The sequence below is a fragment of the Pectinophora gossypiella genome, unplaced genomic scaffold, assembly GCF_024362695.1.
Source record: "Pectinophora gossypiella unplaced genomic scaffold, ilPecGoss1.1 Pgos_32, whole genome shotgun sequence".
NCBI lineage: Eukaryota > Metazoa > Arthropoda > Insecta > Lepidoptera > Gelechiidae > Pectinophora > Pectinophora gossypiella.
The window spans coordinates 261,714-281,670 of record NW_026063242.1 but is presented as its reverse complement, the minus strand read 5'-3'; the positions used below and the strand labels follow the sequence as shown (position 1 = coordinate 281,670).

General features: G+C 42.3%; 1 protein-coding gene across 1 annotated transcript; it reads left to right on the top strand.

Annotated features, from left to right (window-relative positions):
- Nucleotides 1-6,002: 6,002 nt before the first annotated feature.
- On the top strand, nucleotides 6,003-7,439 carry LOC126380945 (uncharacterized). Its single transcript, XM_050030524.1, has 2 exons — nucleotides 6,003-6,289; nucleotides 7,092-7,439. Exons 1-2 carry the CDS (start codon nucleotides 6,130-6,132, stop codon nucleotides 7,259-7,261), a joined length of 330 nt encoding a protein of 109 aa, XP_049886481.1. The 5' UTR covers nucleotides 6,003-6,129; the 3' UTR covers nucleotides 7,262-7,439.
- Nucleotides 7,440-19,957: the final 12,518 nt, after the last annotated feature.

The window sequence follows — 19,957 nt, the reverse complement described above, 5'->3', positions numbered from 1 at the left end:
AAAAATCTAAACCACTCAAGTTAGACGTTGGCATGCAGATACCTTAAGTACCGTAGAGGTGCACTAAGAAAGGAATTCCCGAAATGCCCACGAGAACGGGAATTAGCGGGAAAATCTTTTTGTATGAAAAATCTAAACCGCTTAAGTTAGACGCTTGAAATTTGACATGCAGGTACCTTAGTTAACTTAAAGCTTAGTTGCAACAGGATATTGCAAAATTCCCACGGAAACGGGAGTTAGTGGGAAAAAAACATTTGTATGAAAAAATCGAAACCGCGTAAGATAGATATTTTCAATTCAATTCAATTAAATTATTTATTGCATTCCATGTAGTACAATGGGGTGTTACATAGGCATAGGAACTAAAACATGGACCGTGTAGGGCACAGCAACGTTGAAGGGAAGAGAGGAAGTGTGTATTAAAATTAAAACTCAATGAACAATCAATTAAAAAAAAACAATTCAATCAATTGATTCAATCTAGCATGCATGCATACCTTAGTAAATATAAAGTTTATTTTTGGCTGTATTTTGAAAAATGGGAGTTATTGGGAAAAAAAAAATGTACTTATGAAAAAATCTAAACTGCATAAGTATGCACTCCCACACACACAAAGATCTCTCTCTTATATAACACGCCACGCGGACGAAGTCGCGGGCAAAAGCTAGTCGTTAAATAGATGAGTCTTATTCGTCTTCTGAATAAAAAAAAAACGGAAATCAAAATCAAAATTTCCAGTCCACACTTGTCTGTGCCATCCGCCCCGCGCTTTCTCAAATTGGGTCGTGTACTAGGTTCAAGTTAAATTATTAAATTCTGATTACCTACTAAATAAAGACACATCTAAAAGTAACGAAAAACGTTTTCTTTTTTCAATTTTACTCATTTTTGAATTTAAAACAAGAAAAACGTAATAATAAGTCCGACAATTTATCACGTTTTTCTGTGACGTCACAATGTGCTTTTGGCTTTTTCAAACAAATTCTATAATAATTTCGTGTTATGACGTTTAGTAAAAAGTAACTGATTTGACTAGTTGGAAACTGTTGGATCTAGCCTATTCTCGTTTGGATAAGTGTGTGAACGAGACAACAATATACATCGCATCCGTGAAAAAAGAAGACAGCAAAATGACGCCAACTCAATTTGTCGCGAAAATTAAATTGGCGCGAAATCATGTTTGCAGCGCTGCAGCGAGGAAGATTTTTTGTATGAAGAAATCGTCTAGCGAAATACCGCTTGAAGCGGAATTGTTCATCGGCTGTATAAGTTTGTATCCGAACGCGGGCATTTTCGTCACTCTTCTTTCAATTCTAGATTTTACCAGTACAGGATTCTTTCAATTTAAAATCGCTATTTGTGTACTTTGCGCCTTTTTTGTTCATTGTTTATTATTGTACTATAAGCGTAACCCCCCACTGATCGATCGTAGCACCTCCGACTTCTATAAAAAGCATCGCGCGCCAGTTTGGCGGACATTTGCTCGAGAGACGTCGAAGCCTACGGATCGGTAGAGGACTACGTTCCAGGTCACGTGAGCCATTTTTGTTCGATATTTTCCTGTTTTTCTGTTGCATTTTCAAGCGAGGTTATTTTGTTTTTGTTTCTTTTTTTCTGTATTTAAGTGATTGTTAAAATTTAAATTCAAATAAAAAGTGTGATTGTTAGTTTTGTTTTTTTTTAAATTATTACCACTTCTGACCCTAAAATCAGAAGTGGGATAAAGAACTTCATTTGCCCACTATAGTTACGACGTACAAAGCAGAGTAGCCCGCTTGATTTTTTTTTCGTAGCGATAACCGTTTATTTGAAATTTTGTTTACGTGTCAATTGTGTTGTGTATCAGTGCGTCCCGTGAATAAGTGCGTATTACCGCGAGTGTTGTAGTGATGGAACGTAGCAAGCGTTGCCGTAAATCGCGACGTCGTACACGAAGTGGCTCGCGTGTCCGCGTACGTTCTCGTGTTCGAAGCATGACGCGTAGTAGGTCTCGCAGTAGTTCTCGAACCCTGGCTAGATCAAGATCGCCCCCCCCCCCGCGTTCTTCACGCTGTAGGGACCGCCGTCGTGCTGATAATCGACACCGCCGTTATCGGTCGCGCACTTCGTCACGCGATAGGGTTATAACGCGCTCCCACCCAAAGTTGTATACGCGAAGTCCATCCCGCGATGAAAGACGTAGTAGGTCCGCGAGACGTTCCCGGAGTACCAAGCGCCGCACCCGCGATATACGCCCGTCGTCCACTCGAACGCCTAGTCCTTTACCCGTAAACGATGGTAGTCGGGATAAAGGGACTGACACCACTCACCGACCTTATGGTACGGGGCGCCGCCTTTGTGAGTCGGAGTGTCGTTCCTCCGAGGCGTCTACCCTTGCACAGGCCTTGTTAGAAGTTCTAAAATCAAACCAACCCGTTAGATCAAACTGTTACTATATCTCGAATTTTGATCCCACCGTACACAACATAGAAGCATGGTGTGAGGAAGTTGATCGCGCTAAAACTTCTAACGGCTGGGGCGATCAGGAATGCTTATCCCGTGTCGCTTCCTGTCTTAAGGGGGATGCTAAGGTGTGGCTAGGTGAATGGGTTACAAACGACCGGACTTGGTCGAATTTTAAACGCGAGTTCATCCCACTTTGCCCCACGAAGTTAGACTATGCGAACATTCTCTTTACGGCCATGAATACTACGTCAAACTCGTATACTACCTACGCTGAGTACGCACGTCGAACGCTGTTACGTCTACGGATTGTACGGGGTCTTTCCGACGAGTTGCGGACCCTTATAGTAATTCGTGGAATAGACGATCCGCAGGTCCGGGCCGCTGCAGCTAATGCGGACTTGACTTCTGATAATATTGTGTCATTTCTGTCAATATACGTCAAACCCAACCGAGGGAAACTTAGTAGCCACCCCAATAATTTACATCCTAAGACAAATCAGCCGAGTAAACAAAATGAACGTCCGGATATTAAATGTTTCCATTGCAATCAACGAGGTCACATAGGTCGTAATTGCCCCAAGAAAATTAGACGCGGTTCAAGCGGGAATCCACCGAACCTCGCACCGTCAGTGGGCACACTGAAGCCGCCTACAAATAGTGCCTGTACCTTCTGTAAAAAACCGGGACATGACGTAAGCAAATGTTTCGCAAAGGCACGTTCAGAACCCCGAAACCAGCATAATGTTAATCTTTGCTCGGATGGAGATGCTAGCGCCCCACGAAACAGTGATATCACTGCAGCGGTAATCGAAGGTATCCCAGTTGACGTTTTGATAGACAGCGGTGCTCTGAACGTGTCTCTCATTTCATCAGACGTACTTAAATATCTCCCATGTCAGCCCAAACCTAGGAAATGCGTTCTTAAGGGAATATCCGAGAAGGAAATCAACGCCACATCTTACGTTACAGTCACGCTAGAATTTAGTGAAATTAGCCTTGAAGCGGACTTAGTTGTTGTACCGTCTGAGTGTATGAACGCACCCATCATAATCGGAACGGACGTCCTGAATCGGGAAGGAGTAACGTATGTTAGGACAAAGGATAGGCAATATTTAACACGATCAGACGACTGCTTACACTTTCATCCGCACTCAGCCGTTCCCATCGAATCTTTCGAGGTGAACACACCTCTAATGGGCGAAGATCGTAAGACTCTATTTTCCGTCATCAATCAGTTCTCTGATTTCCTTATTTCCGGCACTGCCACGACGACGGTAAAGACAGGGGAGATGGACATAAAACTGACGAGTTCCTCGCCGATAGTATATCGCCCCTATAAGTTGTCGTATCAAGAGAAAATTAAAGTACGAGAAATCATAAAAGATCTTCTAGATAAAGGCATTATTAGGCGGTCAAAGTCCGAATATGCCAGTCCAATCATTTTAGTTAAGAAACGTGACGGCACGGATAGACTTTGCGTTGACTTCAGGGCGTTGAACCGCATCACTGTCAAAGACCGATACCCACTCCCCCTCATCGACGACCACATCGATAGACTTGGAGGCTACAAGTACTTCTCAAGCCTCGACATGGCCACTGGTTTTCACCAGATCCCGATTAAAGAGGAATGCATCCCTCTGACGGGGTTTGTGACACCAGAGGACCATTTCGAGTATGTCAAAATGCCCTTCGGTCTTGCTAATTCCCCTATTGTATATCAGCGCATAATTAATGACGCGTTACGAAGTTTCATCGACGAGGGTAGTGTCTTGGTCTACGTAGACGATGTGCTCCTTATGAGTAACACTATAACCGAAGGCATTGAATTGCTGCGAAGGGTGTTGTCGACGCTCACTCAGGCAGGATTTTCAATTAATCTCCAAAAGTGTTCCTTCCTTACGACCGAAATTGAATACCTTGGGCGAGTTATAAGTAAAGGTCAGGTTCGACCGAGCCCAAGGAAAGTAGAGGCACTTGTTAACACGACGCCACCTGAAAATGTTAAACAGGTGCGACAGTTACTTGGCCTGGCCGGGTATTTTCGCCGGTATATCAAAGGATATGCGACTAAAACCGCGCCCATCACGCTTCTAACTAGAAAGGGTGTCGCGTTCAACTGGAGTCCTGAATGTGAAGCCATACGACAAGACCTAATAAAACATCTTACTAGCGAACCGGTACTCGCCATTTTTGATCCCGAGCTACCTACTGAGGTCCACACGGATGCGAGCAGTGCGGGCTATGGAGCGGTGCTACTACAGACTCATCCAGATGGTAAGAAGCACGTGGTATCCTTTTTTAGTAAAGTTACCCAAGGAGCCGAAAACAAATACCACTTCTACGAGCTCGAGACTCTGGCCGTAGTCAAGTCACTCCAGCATTCTCGACACTACCTCGCGGGGATGCAATTCGTTGTGGTCACAGACTGCAATGCTCTGAAATCAACTGAAAGGAAAAAAGACCTGCTACCTCGTGTCGCTCGGTGGTGGATCTACCTCCAGGACTTCCACTTCAATATCGAGTATCGCAAAGGAGTTCTAATGCAACATGCCGACTACTTGAGCCGGAACCCAGCTAGAGTTAACCAGATTTCCAGACCCCGCAGCTGGGCCCAAATAGCACAGTCAGCCGACCAGGAGAGTCAAGACCTCATCCAGAAACTTCAAGACGGTACTCTTGACACCAACAGGTATGTAGTACAAAATGAACTCCTTTATTACAAGTACTCCACTGTAGGCGAGGAGCCACGACTGCTCTGCTACATCCCGAAAGGTTACCGTCTAAGCCTTTTACGGATATTTCATGACGAGCACGAACATATTGGACACGAGAAGACTCAAGACCTGATTCTGCGACACTTCTGGTTCCCTGGTCTAAGGCAGTTCGTCAGGAAATATATTTCTCATTGCTTAGTGTGCATTTCAAAGAAACGAGTACCTCGGGCACCACTGCAGCACATTACATCATGGGAAAAACCTGCTGAGCCTTTCCACGTTGTGCACGTAGATGCCTTAGGTCCTCTCCCAGAGTCCGAAGGGTATAGGTTCGTACTTATCTTAGTCGACTCATTTTCGAAGTACTCCATGTTACAGCCGATATATCGCCAAGATGTAGGTGAACTCAAACGTGTCATATCGCAGGCTATCTCTTTATTCGGTGTCCCCAAACTAATGGTCACAGACAAAGGGCGGATGTTCGAGTCTAACGAGTTCAAGACCTAGATGGACGGCTTAGGGTGCGAGTTGCATTTCATCACTCCGGAAATGCACCACTCTAATGGCCAAGTCGAGCGGTACGTACGCACTGTCTTAAACATGATACGCATCGAAGTCAATCACAAAAATGCATCATGGTCGGATGTCTTGTGGAAGATGCAGCTCGTTTTGAACATCACGAAGCAGAAGACCACACAGGCATCGCCACTGAACATTCTGATTGGAACGGAAGGGACGACACCCGTCATCCGTAACTTGGTGAGGGACGTGGCTCTCGAGTGAACATCACCTAACCGAGAGGCTGTACGCGAGATAACCAGGGCCAATGTTCGACAACGACTTCTGGACAACCAGTTTAAACAAGACGAGCATGTGAATCGCCACAGACGCCCACCGCGTTTGTTTCATGTTAACGATTTGGTATTTGTGATTAAGTTCTCACAGGTAACCGGGAAACTTGACCCTGGTATGCGTGGGCCGTACAAAGTGGTGAAGACCTTACCGGGCGGCCGCTACGAATTGAAACTTCTGAGCGGAGGCCGTGGGAAGCTCACGCAGGCAGCTGCGCAGCATATGGTTGCTTGGCGCGGCGAATGGTGTCCGGAGTCGTGCGCTGCTTTCTTCGAGAGTGAGTTGAAATAAGAGACAGCTTTGTTCGGGGCTAGCGTTACATTGTTTACCACATATACCCCTCTTGAAACCCCTGTGTTCTTTCTCTTTGACCTGACTAACTGACGACTTCCAAATTTTACTTAAAAGCCGGCACGCGAATATATCCAAATCCTCTCATAACCCTGAACTTAGGCCCCTTTCTGAGTAGTGGTGAGCAATGTTCTGTGGGCTTAGAATAAAGTAGATCTTGTTGCCTGTAGCCTTGTTGCTAGTCGGGCGTGGACGTTGGCAATGTTTTTCAAGCTGTCTAAGTGATGGCGTTTGATCGTCATGCCACTATTGACGCTGATAAACATTGAGTGACCAAGTCGTCCGTGGACGTTGGCAATATTTGTTAAGCCGTCTTGGCGTTGACGTCATCTCGTCAAGTCATCATGGTCATTGGCAAATATTGAGTGACCAAGTCGTCCTTGGCGTTGACGTTAATCGTCAAGTCGCTTTTAAGCGGACGTGTCAGTCATGTTGTCGCTTGTTGCCTGTAGCCTTGTTACTAGGCAGGCTCGGACGTTGGCAATGTCTGTCAAGTCGTTCTACGGTTGACAGATATTGATTGACCAAGTCGTCCCTGGGCATTGGCAGTCACCTGTCAAGGCGTACATGTTCTAATTCCAAAATGTGTGTGCGTATGCGAGTATTATGCAAGGAGCTTAAGATGTGAAGAATGAAAAACTGTCTGAATTAAGTGAATGATATGTGAAAGGAGCGCGAAAGGAGTGTGATATTTCAGGAAACAATCTCTAATGTTCGACTCGTTTCAGACGACGGAGTTGTGGACACCGAAATAGCGCTACCCAACGCACTACCATCGATGCCACTACTGGACTGCGATAGGGAGACTGAACAAGCTGCGATTGCCGGACCCTCATCCAGAACTCCCCTAGTTAATGACCAGGTCGAGGACGACCTATCATCAGGAGAGGCCGTATAAGCGTAACCCCCCACTGATCGATCGTAGCACCTCCGACTTCTATAAAAAGCATCGCGCGCCAGTTTGGCGGACATTTGCTCGAGAGACGTCGAAGCCTACGGATCGGTAGAGGACTACGTTCCAGGTCACGTGAGCCATTTTTGTTCGATATTTTCCTGTTTTTCTGTTGCATTTTCAAGCGAGGTTATTTTGTTTTTGTTTCTTTTTTTCTGTATTTAAGTGATTGTTAAAATTTCAATTCAAATAAAAAGTGTGATTGTTAGTTTTGTTTTTTTTAAATTATTACCACTTCTGACCCTAAAAGTACATAAAAACAAATTGTTCGATTATAAAATATTCGTCAAGGGGTTTTAATCACAATAGGTACGAGCTCTCATGAACTTTTATACGAAAAGCGTAAACAGCTTGTCGAAGCCTATAAAGATTACGAGACTTACATTTATTGGTGTTGTTTGACGATGATGACGAAGAAGACTATGGCGATGGCGAATATGAAACCAAATACTTTAATAGTATTGCGGTTTTGGATCGCCTACTTAGATCCAGCACCCCTGCAGTGGCTCCGAGTCCAACTACGGTACGTAAAGTATAATAATAAAAATTATGCCACTTACTGATAAAAATTATAATGATGCTCTTAAACTTCTACATGATAGATATACCTAACAATGGCTCTCAAATTACAAACTTCCATGTATAAAGCATTTTAGATATAACATCTTTTAAAAAGTGCACAGCGCAAAAATTTGCCTACTGATTTTGATTCATGGGACACACCTACTTGTGAATATTTTAATAAAAAAAAGGTTGTCACATATTCCAACAGGGGTTTTTATTTAGAAAGAACATAAAGGAGGTGCCCATACTGGATGAGTTTTTGTTATTTACAGAAAACTGGCCGTTGCCATTGAAAATAGCGACGAAGAGAGGATTGTTCCATCCCCAAGGCGTGCCAAGTCCAGTGGTAAAGTTGTCACTGGTGTGGCCACCAAGTCTTCCACATCACCATCATGTAAGTACTGCAAACTTTATGAGTGTACTATATTTAAAATAGCATCTGATGAAGATATCTATCTTATACATTTGACAAAGGTAGAAAGATACCCGAGCACAATTTGCTTAAACCAGCATCGAGGTAAATGTTTCCTTCGCTTGAAATGTGCAGTTTGTTAACAAAAGCACAAAACGCTTGTGCATGCACCATTATCACCCCATGCTCATGTGGCTACTGTTGGCAATGCTCCAGAGGTAGACAATGGTGTGGTATCTATGTCGGGTACTGCACAATCGCAAGATGTCCTTCTCCCAACTGCTGTGGTGAGGTTAAAAGGTAAAAATGGCACGACCATATACGCAAGAGCTTTACTTGACTCTGGGTCTCAGCTATCTTTTATAACTGACGATTTAGCAAAGAAAGTAAATTGTGAAGTAATGTAATAAATGTCTCAACAAAGGCAAATTTGAGGTGTGAGGTGTGTATACATTCAACAACAAATAGCTTCTCCATGAATATTACCTGCTGAGTTGTAAGAAAAATAACCTGTAATTTAAGTCAACATTCTTTTCACATTTCCAAATTTAACATCCCTGCTCATGTTAGTAAAACTTTGGCATTACCAAAAAAACCAAATACTTTGAAATGCGAAGAACACAGGACACTGAGCATAATATCACAGGCTTCAAAAATTTTACTTAAAATCATTCAAAACCGACTGAGACCTAAAGCTGAGGGATGTCTGGGAGATGACCAGTATGGGTTCAGGGAAAAGAAAGGTACAAGAGAAGCAATATTAGCTTTAAGACTGATAATTGACAGGAGATTGGATTTAAGCATGGATACCAGCGTGGCTTTTATAGACCTTGAAAAGGCTTTTGACAAGGTAAACTGGAGGAAAATGATGAGGGGGTTGAAGGAAGTAGGAATGGATTATAGAGACCGAAGGATAATATACGAACTATATAAACACCAGGAAACTGTCGTAGAAATAGGAGAAGTGAAGAGAAAAGCTAGAGTACGGCAAGGTGTAAGACAGGGCTGTTCCTTATCTCCACTAATATTTAACATTTTCATAGAGGGTGCCATGAAGGAAATAGCTAAAATCAGTAACGGAATAACAATAAATGGACAGAATATAATTAGTATCAGATTTGCAGACGATATTGCGGCACTGGCCAGTAATAAAGAAGACCTAGAAACCCTACTTAACACAATGAACACAGTTTTTGAAAAATACGACCTTAAAATTAATATAAGTAAAACCAAAATTCTAACAATTTCCAAAACTCCAAAAATAGACAGCCAAATAATTAAGTTAAATAATATCCCGATTGAAAATGTAAAGAACTTTAAGTATCTAGGCAGCATAATAACGAATGACTCAAGATGTACTTTAGACGTTAAAACCAGAATAGCAATGGCAAAACAAGCTTTCCATAACAAAGGGTGCATATTCAAGGCTAGGATTGCCAAATCTATCAGAAAAAGATGTGTCAAAACCTTCGTATGGAGTATAGCCCTCTATGGATGTGAAACTTGGACACTGACACAGAAGGACAGAGAGAGACTCGAGGCCTTTGAAATGTGGTGTTGGAGGAGGATGGAAAGAATAAGTTGGACAGAAAGGGTTACAAATGAGGAAGTGCTAGTAAGAGTAAGGGAAAAGAGACAAATACTGAGAATTATTGAGGACAGAAGAGGCAAGATGATTGGACACCTAATAAGACACGACGAATTCATTAAAAACATCATAGAAGGAAAGCTAGAAGGAAAGAGAGGAAGGGGAAGACCAAGAAGAGCTTACATGGAACAGATTAAAGAAAAGGTTAACGTCGTGTCTTATAGGGAAGTCAAGGAATTGGCCTTTGATAGACTGGAATGGAAAATGCTACACCGACAAGAGCGTGGCTCTTAAATTGATGATGATGATGCTCATGTGCAATTAGCTGACAAAAACTTTAACAAAAGTCATGAAATATTGTTGCTATTGGGTTGTGACATACCTATTCTTTCAGGTGCTGCAGCGTGATTCCTGTTACATCGTCCGGCCCCTACTTAAAATAAGAAATACAAGTTTTGGTTATAAGGTGGCAGGGAGTCTGCTGGCAAGGTTTTTTCCTCCAATTTATGTATTAATATACAAGGTAACAATTAAATGAGATTAATGATAATATTTCCAAATTTTGGAAATGCGAAAATGTGCCTAGTGTTTTTAAAGAAGTGACTTCTGAGCACCAATTAGCAGAAGAATGCTTATCTAAGCTTCTGTAAGTTTAGTAAATAAAAAAAAATCCGTTGCCCTATCTTTGAAACAGGAACTAGAGGATATTCTTATAGGAGATTCTTTTTCTTCAGCATTACAAAGACTTTATAACCTTGAAAGGCGTTTCTTAAAGACAGTATTCTATATCAACATTATACCTAGTAAGTTTATTAATGATTATTATTGTTGTTGTGTTTTTGATGATGATGGAAAATGCTACACCGACAAGAGCGTGGCTCTTAAATTGATGATGATGATTAATGATTACATAAACCAGGGTCATATATTTTAATATTGACAGTTATGATTTAAATTCTGGAAATGTGTCATTTCTGCCTCATCACCCTGTTTGCAATCCTTTGACGCCAGTATGAAAACAAAAAAAATGGTTTATGCCTTAATGATATTTTATTAAATTGCTCCACTGTTCAAAGTGAACTTTTTGACATTTTGATTTTGTTTAGAACATAATATTATGTCTTACTTTGTGACATTAAGTCCACGTATAGACAAGTGCTTGTTGATAATAAATACCTATTGTTGTTTACAAAACATTTTATGGCGTGACTCCACACATGATTTCATTAAATGCATTCAGATACAAACTGTGGGGCTTAAAAGCTCAGCTTTTTAACGACACGGTCTCATGGAACTTTCACATCGTTTTAAAAGTAAATATCCATTAGCTTCCTTTGCATTGGAATATTCCACATATGTTGATGATGTTCAGTGTGGACAAAGACCAAGTATAGAATAGACAGATAATATTTTAGAATGACGATGAAACTATCATACCTAGCTCTCTTTCTTCCCTATGGCAACATTCTCTGTGAAAAAAAGAAACAAATATAGACAAACGCCGCTGTCTAGAACGTCAGGTTTCCCGTTTTGAGATGTTGTGGTAGCCAGCTGGATATCAAACCTGGCGTTAGTTTTTCGGTGTTTTGGGATGTTATTTCAACTTTTTATATAAAAAATCTGTGAAATAGTTATTCATTATGAACCATGGCTTGCGTAGCCATTGGTTGTGAGAGTAGAATGGGTGTTATAATGGAGAACGATCAAATAATGTCTCACCATGGGTAAGTTATCGACCACATTATTCATATTTGTGTGCACGAAGTACATTACATGGTCTGTTTTTTCAAAAGTTTATTGAGCCCTAAATACGATGCAGACGCATATTTTCAGCAAAGCCGTCGACATTTGTACAAATAATTGATTTCACATTTTACGTTAATCAGCTTTGACAGATCATGTACTCAAAGTATTATAAGTAGTGTTGTCCTTTGATGTCGACAACATATTATTATGTTTTAATGTAACATCTAGATGTGTTATTCTATTCATCTTTAATTTATTCTTCGACCTGTTTCCGATTTGGATGAAGATTACATATTTCCTAAATATCCTAATTTACGAAACCAGAAAAATGAAAAAAAAATTAAAAATGTTTATTTTCTTTTACAATAAAGCCTTAACTACTGGTGGATTGGGGTCTCCATTTAAGCGACATAGCCTGTGTTTGGAGGCCCCGCTCTTCCATTATTACAAATAAATTGTATGTAAATAAAGCAGTGTGGTAGGTTTAAAAAAGACAAGTACTACGGCATGCAGATAGAATATATATCAGCACACCCAGCCCTACGATGTATAAATCTTGGGATCAGCACATATTACTAGGACAGAAATTAAGAAACAATTGGATTCAGACCATGAAACGAGATGATTCTCTCTTCTGAAGGACGCGTTTTTCTTATTTTCACCTGTGCTCATTACATTTCGATATATCTTGCTTGCTATCGAGCAGGATACCAAACAAAATTATTACATAGTGATGCAGTACCAACAATATTCACTCCATAGACATAGAAACTCTATAATTCACTCACATACCTCTCATAAGGTAAGTTTAAGTTTAGTTATAACTTTATAGATGAATTTTATTTTTGTATTCTACTATTTACTTATTTTTTCCATGCAAATAGAAAAAAAATTTAAATACAATACAAATATTTTTTATTGCACTAAATAATTAGAAAGAAAGAAAGAAACATTTATTATTTAGGACACCACAGACACGGATTACATATACAATATATACATTATAATGACATCACATCAGAAATCAACGCACACACGAAATATTTTCTATATAGAAACATGGAAAACGAACACAGAAACTTATACCTAAATTAAAAAGTGACGTCATGTCGGCTTACCCATGTGTAGTGGATGGTGTCCCGTATAAAAGGTCCTCACTCAGCTTATGCCGCGGCGTGAGCCGCGACGCTGGTATTCTGTGAGGCCTGAGTAATGAGTGAAGTACGGACGTCGCGCCACCATATGTACATATACTTACTTACTATTATAGGTTACTTAGATATTATCATAATATAATTACTACATAATATAATTACAAATAAAATAAAATATAGATGTAAATAAGTATAATATATATTAATTATATATTGTGCAAACTCATAAAGGAAAACAAGTAAAAACAATCGTGAGCAGGTTAATAAAATAAATGTTTGAACAAATAAGATGTAGGAGTGTGTACGTGTGTGTGTGTTAGGCAATGGTCCCGCACCGGTCGGCCGCAGATCGACAGGGACAAAGCATTATTTTTTATGACTGCAATGGTTGCATAGATAAGAACCAGTCGCCCGCCGTCCGCGTCGCCGAGCAGGCACTACACCAATTGCGCATTCGATGCAATCCAATACTATCAACGTCAATAAGACAGTGATTATCATTTATTTGTTTACTTCACAATTTGTTCATAATTGAAAAAGTAATAAAAATCGATGGATAAACGAATTGAGCTCAGCAATAATAAATAGGTACATTGTGGTCAATGGATGCAGTGTAATGAAAACAGTGAAAAACCAAGACCGCGTGGTATCGTCGCTTCCACGCCGCTAGTACGACTCCGCAAAACCTTCGTGTCTGATCCATTGAGGTAAGTAAGACGTTAGTGTAATTTAATGTGAAGTAATTTAAATATGTAAGAAATTTATATTGCTTAAATGACACTTTTTTGTAAATTCATAAGATGTTTTTTAAAATGAGATTTAAAATTGTGTATCGTTTTCAGACTACATAATGGAGGCGGCAGATCGTTCCAGCACTTGGACGCGGCGAACCTGAAACTTCCGCGGAAGGCAGTGGTACGGTGACGCGGTATTGCCAGTGAGTAATACGTCGAGCGAGTTTTGTACGACTTCACGTCACGTGACCACACCAATTTCTCAGCGAGATACGGCGGCGTATGATGTTTCACTACACCAAACAAGAGCGTTGCAAGATGTAGTTGTCTCCGTGCATTCATCTTCATAATATTGGCATTGTTTATAAACGGCGTGACGTGTGTGCGTGGTGGTATATTGAAGCAAAATCGTGCGCAGGCATTTTGAACTCTTTGTATGAGTTTTTGTGATCGGGCAAGCAGTCGCGGACCATATACTACATCCATATAGTTAAATTTCGACATAACAAGAGTGTCGCAAAGTTTGATGCGGGTTTCAGTATTAATATAGTTCCTGATTTGGTATAATGTCTTGAGACGATAAAAACAATTTGCTGCAGTGTTAACTATATATTTGTCGAACCTCAGTTCTTCGTCCATGAGAAGTCCCAAATTCCTAGCTTCCGTGACACGCTCCACGGCTTCCCCTCTAATGACCACATTAGCACCTTCATTAGATATTTTACTTACCTGTTGTTTAGAGCCCAGTATCATGTATTTGGTTTTACTTCCGTTCAAAACCAATGAATTAGACTCTGACCACAAAGTGATCCTTTCTAGGTCATCGTTTAATTTGTCTATAGCGGAATGTGTATCGCCGGGTTTACATGATATATATAGTTGTATATCGTCAGCATATATATGATATTTGCAATGCTCAATATGAGTCACGACATCGGCACTATAGATGATAAATAACAGTGGGCCTAAGATAGAGCCCTGCGGAACACCACGAGTGACAGGCTTGGGAGGGGACACCATCGGTTCGCCATGATCATTCTGTATTTGGACGTATTGGTTACGATATTTAAAGTAACTGTCGAACCATTGAATGGCAGAAGCACCAAAACCATAGTAATGTAGCTTTGCCAATAATAGAGAAACATCTATGCAGTCAAACGCCCTAGAAAAGTCCAGCAGCGCCAATACTGTACCCCGCCCGTCATCTTGTGCGGCTAGAATGTCGTCCACCACATTCAGCAAAGCAGTGGTTGTACTATAAGATTTCCTGAAACCCGACTGTAGCTCTGGAAGCAAAGCATTTGCTTCTAAAAACAGTCTCATCTGCTTCGCCACGATCTTCTCTAAGATCTTTGAAATGCAAGGCAATATGCTAATAGGGCGCAGATCTTTTAGGGAGGAGGGACTGGAGTTCTTTGGCAGTGGTTTGACGATTGCACTCTGCCACAGTTTGGGAAACGTGCAGGTATCGATCGATCTATTCACAATAGATGTCAGCACTGACGAGATTTCGGGTAGTGACATTATTATCATGTCTAAGGAAATACCGTCGACGCCAACGGCGCTCGAACGAAGCGACTGTAACTCCCTCAGTACGTCCCCCTCAGAGACCTTTCTCAGTGTAAATGTGGAAGAGATCTTGCGTTGTTCCTTAAAAAAAAATAGATTTGAAACCGGCACCGATCCCCCATTAGGTACGTCTAGAAAGTGATCATTTATTGCTTCAGGATCCTTAAAAATACATGTAGGAAAATCAGGTTTGCATTTAATCCTAACGTTATTTTTTATATGTGTCCAGAGTGTACGAGGGTCATTATAGTTGGTATTAACGTAATGATCATAATACGCTTGCTTTTCGCTCGCTAATGCCTTCTCCACAGTATACTTGAGATCCTTATAGTACGCCTTATGGGAGCCACAGCCACTTATACGCGCCCTGGCATGTGCTTCATCTCGTCTTTTCATCATCATTTTTACATTGTACGTAATCCAAGGGTACTGGTGATGACGCATGCTGAAAGTTTTGGATGGAGCGTGCAAATCAAATAGTGCAACAATAGCTGAATTAAACATTGATACCATAATATTTACGTCGGCGACTGCTTCGACATTGCCCCAATCTATTGAGGCAAGATGATCTCTAAAAGTGTCGACATGTATGTCTTTAAGTGCCCGTCGCGTGACTTTAACAGGAGAGGGTTTAAATTTTGGTATATTGAGTAGGCATGCGATAAAGGCATGTCTACCAAGATCCGGAATGTAGTCCACTGTTACTGTACACCCCTTTATATCGGTGCATACTAGATCTATAGTCTTTTGGCTGTGAGAAGTGAAATGCGTGTAGTCGGTGACCAATTGCGAGAGTTTAAAAGCAGCTAAGAATTGGTTAAGTTTTCTGACACTAGCCAATGACGGCACGGCGACGTCAATATTAAAGTCGCCCAGTAGTACGACATTACTACACCAGGTGAACGTTTCCAGGGACGAAGAAAGAGCATCTATAAGTAGACCCTCAGTCACCCAGTCTGGCCTGTACGCAGTACCTATCACTAGCTTACAACTACCAACTGTGACCCCCAGCCACATCTGTTCCACCGGTGGTGTTTGTGGATGGGCTAGCACTCGCGCGGTGACACCACGTCGGATATAAAATCCGACTCCGCCCCCCCGCTTCCGGCGCCCGGGGGGGCGTGGTGTGTTCCGCAGGCGGTATCCCGGCACGGCGGGCGCGCGGCCCTCCTGTCCCTCCCGTATCCAGGTCTCATTGATGGCCATTACATCTACGTTATGACGGTCCATCGCCACGAGAAACTCGTCATGCCCAGTTCCCAGTGATCCAGCATTAAATAGTCCAACTTTTAACTTTCGTTTATTATTGAATATTATTATTATCATATGTTATCTTAAAGTATTGTATTAGTATTGAATTAAAAATTGAAAAGTATGAATTGCAAGATTTTTCCATGACATAATCATTTGTGCCAATCAAATTATATTGTTTTAATAGCGTTGTAAAGTAATGTTTAGGTATGTGTGCATGTTGGTGTTTATGTGATAATATATTACCTAAGAATGAAAATGTACTCATGATATAACGTATACATTTTCGAAGGTGTTTTGTTAATATAGTGATTAATAATGAAATACTGGAATCGAAATGGAATATACTAATCATGTGTAACTGTTTGTTTGTAATATAATTTATTATACGTAATATGACACCGTACACTACATAAACATACCTTTTAGTAACGATTTTCGCATTCCACCACAAATGACCAAGCCGCATGACGTAGCAAACATACATTTTGATAACGCAGAACATCGATAGAAACAAACACAGTGTAAACAACAGACAAGGATAGAGATACGGTGCAATGAAAGGTATAACATTATTATATCGTATCAATAAGTACATTGCTCTCGCCAGCTGCGGGAGCAGGACGAACGCGCGCCGGACCAAAAACACTAACTAGGTCTTTTTCCGACCTAATCCGGTTTACCGGATCGCCCTGGTCTCGGCGGGTGAAAATTTTGCCGTCACGCGTCCATACATACCGCCAACTTAAAGAGCTAGCTAATTTACGCGCTCGGCCGAACAGCATTCGATTGTTTTTTGTGAGCCGCTCGTTTACATAAAATCGCCGAGGCTCAGAGCGTAGGCCCGTTCCCTCCGTGGTGGCGGTGCGCCGCACGCGCGCTTCATGGAGGAACCGGTCACGAGTGGAGCGGCGGGCGAGGCGCACGGCGATGTTGCGCGGGCGCGGCTTGCCCTCGCTCCCCGCGCGCCGCCCACCCACACGCATACACCTAACAATGTCACGTTCGTCGACCGTCACGCCGAGCTTCGCGGCGCACGCCGTAACGAGGTGGGCGACGCTCTCTCCATTCTCCTCGGGGACTCCTGAGATCTCGATGTCGTTCAGGAGTAGCTCCTGATCACGATCATCGAGATCCTGCCTCAGCTGGGCGACTGTGCTCTCCAGCATACCGATGAGCTCACCGTGGGCTCCGTCTCCGCCCATACCCGCAATCCGCTCCATTTCGTCGACCCTAGTCTCCAGCTTGCTAAGCCGTGTGTCACATGAGGACACCAGGGCACGCAGATCCTGCATGTCCTGGCGGAATGCGCGGAACTCCTCTCGAGTCCGCCGCATCTCCTCCCGGAACTGCCGCAATTCTGTAGACAGGTCGGGCTCCGGCCCCCCGCACGCCACTGTATTGTCAATCGCTGTGTTGTTAAGCATGCCAGCAGTATCATCCAGCTCTATGCTGGCTGGCTGGGTGACAACCGTCGGCTCGGACATGGAGGCGTCCAACACGTAGGCGGCACTCATACCACGAAAGGGCGTGCTATTTTCATTCCTCGTTGGCAGCCTGGCTTTACAACTCGGACATAGCCAGGAGCTGTGCACTTGAGCATCCTTAGGTATGTTTACACACGATCTGTGGTTTGACTCCTTACAACTGGGACAAACAATGCCCTCTATAACCGACATATACTTGCAACACGCACTGCACTTCACTGGCATTTTTAACTCGATCGATTAATGTTACGCTAGATCTCTGTAGTTCCACTAGATGGCGTTTACTTTTGTGTACTTAAGTGTTTATATATGTTGTAATTCTGTTTCCTTTTTTTTACTTTGTTTAATTACCAATTTATTGATTTTAACTATTGAAAATAAATGATATTTAACACTGTGTATTGTTTATATTTTTATATGTGGGTACACTTTTTTCCTCACTTGTCCGGGCCGTATTTTATTTTAGGTTTTATACAGTAGTCTTAGCACTGCACACTTATCCCACAATATATATTGCTCACTGGAGGCTACTTTATGTATCTAAGTAGTTAACGCGCTCTCGTGGTGATTTTAAGTATTTTTAAAAGTCGCAGCGATAGGACGTTCCACATATAAACACAACGTCCGTGACGTCACTCATTAGCATGCATAACTATTTTTGTAAGTACCTGTGATTTATTCCTCCTTCTATGTGCAATGTGTGTGTATTTGTGTGCTCCACGTTAATATGTGCCATTCTTGCAGGTAAAGCTAAGAGTACCAGAGCCGACACAATGTTAGGTTTTCTGTAATTTTGTGCGAATTTGTGTTGCCTTTATATGGCAACACTAGGAGAAAGGGTATAAAAAGGCGTGTTTGTCTTTCATTGGGGTTCTTTTGATTCGAGCACGCATCGAAGGCAGACGTACCATTTTGAACACGTGTACACTTGTGTTTGAGCACGCGTGCGTTTTGGAAATTTAGAGTAAGTAACCAATATACTTATTATTTATTATTTCAATGGTTGTTTTATTTATAGAGCATGTACCTGAGGCAGCTTTATGTATATCCAGGTATCCGTATGTTAGTTAATGATCATGTTACCGTGGTCTTATTACATTTCAGAAGTGGGATGGTATCCATATGTGTTAATCAGGATACACCGTTTTTGAGATATTTTACTTTGGAAATATATCTGTATAGATATATACATATAGGGTTATCTGAAGAATATTTACATGTTCCAATGTTTTCGAGTTCCAGATTATGCCTCTTGAAGACGAGATCGTTCCACGAAGACGACTGACGAGCCGAGACGAGCCGAGCCGAGCCGAGCCGAGCCGAGACGAGCCGAGACGAGCCGAGACGAGCCGAGCCGAGCCGAGACGAGCCGAGACGAGCCGAGATGAGACGAGCCGAGACGAGCCGAGCCGAGCCGAGACGAGCCGAGACGAGCCGAGCCGAGCCGAGACGAGCCGAGCCGAGCCGAGACGAGCCGAGACGAGCCGAGCCGAGCCGAGCCGAGCCGAGCCGAGCCGAGCCGAGCCGAGCCGAGCCGAGCCGAGCCGAGCCGAGCCGATACAAGCCGGGAGCGCAGCCGGAGAGAGAGCCGGGAGTACAGCCGGAGAGAGACGTCGCTTCACGCGTCGGCACAACGAGCGACACAGCCAACGACGTCGCGGCGAAGGGCAGGAGGTGCGACGTTCGTCGGCAGCTAAGGGAATAGAAAGGTCAGATAGCCCTACATTTTCATCTAAAGATGTTCTTAATATTGTTGAATCATTAGTTAACTTAAGATCTTAACCTAATCCGACAGCAGTCGCCACATCACATCCTTCCAGTAGTATTATGAACCATGTTACCCGAATTTGGACCCTCATCGAAAAGTCAAAAGATTGATACTTGGTTAAAGAAAGTTAATGAGTGTGCCACTGTTTACGGATGGGATGAGAACAACCGTTATCCACTTCGCAATGCAGAAACTGCAGGAGTTGGCCAAAGTTTGGTATGAAAGCTTCAATTCTATTTTGTACAGCTGGGCAGAATGGCAGCAAAAGTGGTTAGACGCATTTCCTTTTGAACATGATTATGGCCAATCCCTGGAGGATACGCTTAGGCGAAAGAGTAGGTTTGGTGAACCGCTAGAGGTTTATTATTA

What these genes read in the sequence shown, in the direction of transcription:
- LOC126380945 (XM_050030524.1), top strand. Translation starts at nt 6,130, where the DNA reads ATGCGTGGGCCGTACAAAGTGGTGAAGACCTTACCGGGCGGCCGCTAC. An exon ending in GTGCGCTGCTTTCTTCGAGA is followed by an intron (nt 6,290 to 7,091) that starts GTGAGTTGAAAT and finishes GACTCGTTTCAG; the next exon opens with ACGACGGAGTTGTGGACACC.